The sequence below is a fragment of the Strongylocentrotus purpuratus genome, unplaced genomic scaffold, assembly GCF_000002235.5.
Source record: "Strongylocentrotus purpuratus isolate Spur 01 unplaced genomic scaffold, Spur_5.0 spur5_scaffold_7, whole genome shotgun sequence".
NCBI classification, from domain to species: Eukaryota; Metazoa; Echinodermata; class Echinoidea; order Camarodonta; family Strongylocentrotidae; genus Strongylocentrotus; species Strongylocentrotus purpuratus.
The window spans coordinates 24,160,942-24,167,074 of NW_022145613.1; the positions used below are offsets into that span (position 1 = coordinate 24,160,942).

Sequence of the window (6,133 nt, forward strand, 5' to 3'; positions counted from 1 at the left end):
TGATGGCAGAATAATGATGTGTAATTTAATGTGTGGAATTTTGCAGGGAAAAATACCGGGAGAATAAATGTACCCGCAAGCCTACTGTATATCTACATCACCATGCAAGCCGATACTTATAAGCAGCATCTAAAAGTTTATTATCTAAAAGTATTCAACAAAGCCCTTATTCAACCAGTCCGCCTTTCATTCTTGAGTTACACAAAACACAAAAAACATCAAATTTACAAGTGGTATTAATAATTTAGTTAACTGTATATATGTAAAAAAAAAATATATATATATATATATACTCACCCCCCCCCCCCCCTTATTCTCACATGTCGATCTGTATTTTCTTTGATGGTCGCATTCAGATCACCATTTCTGACAATTTTTAGCATCACTTGAAAATCCTTCTTGGCTTCTTGTATGAAAATCAGCCAAGTTGACTCTGCATGACTTGTTTTCAGGCATTTGCAACAATATCAAGCAAGCACCCTATTAGGGTACAAGAGAAAGAAATACAAGGCTTCATTAAAGGGATCCGGTAACTTTGTCTCAGATTCTGAAACAAAATCCTGGATTTAGGCCATGCTGCAATGATAATTAAAAACCTGTAGGTCAGTCAGGAACCCCATGACTTTTACAAGCCAATCACCTGTCTGATTATCAAGATATTTATGATTGAAAACCAAAACCAAATTTTGCGTTTTCATAACACTACAGTCTATTGGGGAAAACGAGTATGGTAAAATCGGTCCATCAAAGATTTTTTACTTTCTTGAGGCACTTCACATCATTTTGAAATGCGATTTTTTCTTTTTAGGGCTTCAATATTACACCATATCACAGACACTGATAACACGTAGGGCCATGCATCTCAGATTTACATTGTTAGACGATGCCTTTAAAGAATATCAGTCTGAATCTTCCTCACTGCTGGAATCTACCCCGGTCGCTAACACTGGCTGGGGGCGAGTGCTCTTGGATGTGCTCGGTCGCATCGCTGCCTCTGCTTCCTTGACAGCTAGAGCTTCATCTGCCTGCAGGCTCCGATGAATATCTACTGGAATCTCTCCATTGTCCATCAGCTGACAAAAGTTCTTGTACTGAAATAATGACGGCAGAATAATGATGTGTAAATTAATATAAGGAATTCTGCAGGAAAAAGTACAGGGGAATAGATGAAAGCTCCTAAAATAACTGTTTCTTATCAAAGAGTAGTTTAAGTTCTAACTGTCTTACAAAGCTTATTATCATATATCACACATAGAAATTTTGTCAGACAAGTTTTCCATAATGAATGTACAAATGTTTGTTTATATATATATTTTTTTGGAATGTTTTTGCTGTTGAAGTAACATTACTTAACAATATGATTTCATAATTCGATGACTAAATACAAATTTAAAAAAATTTCAAATAAGTAATGAAATAAAAACCTGACATGCAGAGTTTAATCTTATTGGATATTAGTTACAGCATAAGAATATAGGGGACTAAGCTACCCACAGGACGAAAATGTTTCCTTCAGAATTACATAGGCAATCAATAAGTTTTAAAGGAAAATTCAAATCCAGAAGATTTACAAGTAATCATTTATCTCCCCTGGAAATTATATTTGCCATAGTCAATTTGCCCTTTAAATGTCAGAAAGTCAAGAACAATAATCAAATTACATTTATTGAACAAATAGTGAAGTACTAGCAACGTATGAACCTCAATAAGAGCATGTTAATACCTTTTCAAGTTTTTCCCTAAGCACTACAATCTTTTTCTCCTTCTCTGCAACTGTCTCTTCTAGCAACTGGTACTTCTGCTTCTTCCTTGCACGACATTCTCTGGCACTTTGTCTACTCCTCTCTAACTTGGCATCACGATCAACTCTAGAGGGCCTCCTTCCTCTCTTTCCCCCACTGGATTGCACTCTCCTAAGTCTGCTACTACTCCTTCCTGGTTTCGAACTTGCCTGCATGTCATAAAATATCCAAACAAAGGATTTTACAGAATAGATGTGTTGTGAATTTTCTCTAGTCTAGTTGGAGTTGATCTATACTTGTTAAACTAAAATGGTCACTGATTAATTCCCAGTTTTTTTCTATGCCAATACACGAAGTGATATTCCCCACAAGAGTAAATAAAATATAGAAAAAATATGAAATGCTTGCACGCCACAATGCCACAGTACCATCATATTGAATCTTTTACTGTAAGAAGTTGGCAGGGTTAAAAAAATGGCTAGGATATCATGAGGATATCCTTGTATACGCGGATAAAATGCGCCCTAAAAAATAAGTATCGTCCGCATTTTTGCTCTGCAGGTTTCAGGTTCCCGATTCCACGAGCTGGCGATGCAAAAAACGGATTCCGCGTAATAAAATACCCCCAGTTCACAGTCTACATTCATGGGTTGTCTGTCTTCCGAGGATTTATTGCTCATAATGTGAAAGTTTCTGTACGAAGTCAATGTAAAATGCATCAAGAAAATAATTGGAAATTGGAAATCAGAATCGTTGGCAAAAATGCGAACGATCCTTCATTGTCTTCCCCGGCCCCACTCAAAACTAGTTCTAACATATGATTGAGAAATGAGTAGGGTAGCGCGCCGGGTATTCGGTCACTTAAGGGGAAATCGCTAATATTTTGAATTCTTACCTCTTTTATTTGGCAATCTAACCATCAAAAGAAAAGAAAATTATTCCTCTAACAGGATTTCATAGTCACTTAAAATATAGAATGATGATAAGCAAAATAATTCTGAAGAACATTTTTCTGCCCAGAATTTGGTCGCGCCGAATAGAATTCGGTCACACGATTTGTGCGTGGTATCTCCGTTGTCAGGGAGCGAAGCGTATTTGCGCATTATTTTCACACATTTGCGCGACAAAGCACTGAATGTCAATGCGTTGACCGAATACTGGTCTACCGAATACAATAAATACCTCTTGCACATCGGCAAGGGCGTCATTTGCAATTTCGCTGCGATGGAGCGAACACGGAAGAGCTCCTCTTCACACACATACTAAATTCATTGCGACAGCACACATGTGTGTTTCGCAATAGATTTCTACATATGGCTATGCATGTTAGCGCATGTGCTAACAGAGCCTGGAAGTGCAGAAAGTTGTGCAACACTGACCAATTTTGAGTCAAGTTGGAGATCTTTCCGGGGCCCTATAGAGTAGTGGCTCCGGTCTGCGGCCGATCGGCGGGAACTGCCGATTCTATTTTTATTGGAATACTCACAGAATACTTCAATACCCTCAATAAAGAGTCCATATACTTACTTATTAAATAGAAGTCACAAATAACCAAACTGACCCACAGCGTGGTCAGCATTGACCATGTTTCGAAATGCTTCGAGTTCCCCGGTTTGCGGGCACGCAGTACCGGTTTGCGGCACGCGTACGTCACAAAGCTTTATGCGCTACGTCACGATGAAAGCATGTACCAAATTACTACGGGTAACCCAAATTCTCATGTTTATCTGTTGCTACGGTAAATTTGTGAAGTTTTAAACAATTTCACCTTTTCCTCGAATGGATCATCCCATACGGGGGTACGTACTACTAGAAACTATCGGGTCATAGGGGGTACACACATCAGCACACGTACCATCATACACGATCCCGCATGTTATGTGTGTATTAACACCCCCCGCCGCAAACCAGAAAAACACGTAATTACGTGCCGGTTTGCGGTCACCCCATGCAACTAGCCATGCGGTGGCACAATCAAAATATCTGTGATAGGAGACAGACCACAGCCATCATACTTCCACAAAAACATCAAATTTCACCTCCAATCGGACAAATATCGGACAAATAGAGCTACAATATTGATCTAGTCATGCCTCGATCTCTTAACTTAAAAGTTAGCACCTGCTGGAATTTTCATCGGCGACTGGTGCCGTAGATTTCCGACATCGCTGACGGATACTCCGTACCGATAGGAGCACCTGCTACGGACATTTTCGGCAAAGCAGAACTTACCGTGGAATCCACGGTAGGTTTCAATGATTATTATCGAGTCATATTCATTTTATTTTTGAAACAAATACCCCTGGCCGCAAACCGGGCGATGCCGCAAACCGGAGACTCTACTCTACCTTATTTAATCTTGAGAGTTAAGAGAGGCAATCCTATACTTTAGTGTGTTTTATTATTTTGGGTTTCTAACTTCAGTTAACAGCTCTACGTGCATATCATAGGGTTAGGGTTAGGGTTAAACTGAAGTTAGAAACCCAAAATAATAAAACACACTAAAGTATAGGATAACCTTAAGAGAAGTTGTTCAGCTTTCTGATTTGTGCAAGTTTTGTGGCTCATAAATTATTTTTTAAATTGTTACAACTGTTGAAACAGCTGTCTGACCGAATACTGGGAATTGACCGAATACCGGGCGCGCTACCCTAATTAAAACGTTATCGTCTTTCCTTAACCCTTCACTGCATGCACTGCTCAGCCTGGTCTGACATGTGGTTCACGATGTGGTTTGCGTAGGGGGTCTATACCTTATGACCATTGACCACTTCTAGTCTTAGCTGATGTGATCAGACCCGCTTCTTTACACGGCTGGCATTAGGGTCTGTACTAATATATCATATGTCTATGCAATTTCTGCTAGCCTCGGAGTTGTGTCACTACATGTACATACACCACGTAAAGTGTATGGGACCGCGACCGATTATATTATATAATTAAGAGTAAGAGTAGTTGCGTACATACCATATCATTACTTTCTTCCATGTTATCAGGTTCACCGAAGTCTGGTTTTGTCATGATTTCTAATTGTATACTATTCTAAATGTCTAAGTTGTCTTCTATATGTAAAAAGTGAGGTAGACCTAGATGTCGACCGTGGTTAAACACGCATTAGCATTGACTCTCTATGCTCTGCTGGAGTGGTTCAACAGACGAAACATGTAGCTCGGTTGTTTGTAAACAACTTGTGACGTGATTCTTTGTAACAACTATGGAATGCCGATTGTGCGACTTAATTCATACACGTGTATTATCAAACATTACACATAGCTACAGCCCTTTTTCATTTTCTCACAATTACAAGGGGAAACATTATAGGCCTGTAATTCTATTCCATTATTTTGAAGGAGGGTCTCTAGAACAGGCATATAAGCGTAATCCTACTTAAACGTGTGCACTTTCGTTATTAAAAATCTAAATTTGACAATTTTACCAGGCTGCGAATAGGGGCGCCTACCCCTCCCCCTTCCCTCTCACCACCAAATCTCTTGAGCATGAATCAGTTGTATAATTTCAATGCATGGCTAATCTTCTCGCCTTGAGAGGCTCTCGATCAGTAACCGCCCCTCCCCCCCCCCCCGATCAGCAATTCATGGACTCGGGGGGGGGGGGTATTTTAATTTCTCTTCTCTTACTTTCCTATCTTTTGATCTTTTACCTTCTTCTCCTTTTTTTCTTCCGTCGCTCTCCCCCTCTCTTTGTGTGTGTGTGTGTGGGGGGGGGCGTGGGTCCGGGGTGCCGGGCGGCAAAGGGGGAGGCCGATCACCCTCCTGGACCCGCGATTACAAGACGTTCACTTTATGTCTATACTGAATGAACGATGGCAGGTTTTCCTTTCTTTGGAAATATTGTTGTTTTCATGTTGATATCAAATTATTTTGTTCATTATGAACGTGTCATACGCTACAGCCTCAGCGACTGACCAACATTTCGGGGCTACATTCCATGTTGAACTAACAGTGACATATTCAATTTAAAAATTAAGCATATCATCATCTACTGATTTATGGTTTGGTACATTTCACATTGAATTCAATATACGTGATAGAACCCCATTGCCCCTTCTCTTTATTTTTAAAGTTTGGTTTCATAACTGCTATAAGTGGCCGCATTATATTTGCAGCCGAGCAGAAAATATTTGGATAAATATTCATAAAATCCAAACTTAAACGGAAACACACTATTCTTTGCTTGGTTGGAAATGTGTTTGTGTCGGGGAGCGGGGGGGGGGGGGTGCTATCCCCAGTCCTTTCCAAGAACGCTTAAAGAAGTAAAACGGTCAAAATAATTGCCTTAAAGCTGTGATTCCTCCTAACCGCCCCCCCCCCCCCCCCCCCCCCCCCGACGATTCAAGCGCATCGGTGAACTTGTGGCATGGGGTTATCCCA

General features: G+C 40.2%; 1 protein-coding gene across 1 annotated transcript; it reads right to left on the reverse strand.

Annotated features, from left to right (window-relative positions):
• Positions 1–796: 796 nt before the first annotated feature.
• Positions 797–4,911, reverse strand: LOC100889425 (cAMP-responsive element-binding protein-like 2). The gene is made up of 3 exons (XM_003729319.3): positions 4,710–4,911; positions 1,724–1,951; positions 797–1,091 (listed from the first exon to the last, which is right to left on the reverse strand). Exons 1-3 carry the CDS (start codon positions 4,761–4,763, stop codon positions 900–902), a joined length of 474 nt encoding a protein of 157 aa, XP_003729367.2. The 5' UTR covers positions 4,764–4,911; the 3' UTR covers positions 797–899.
• Positions 4,912–6,133: the final 1,222 nt, after the last annotated feature.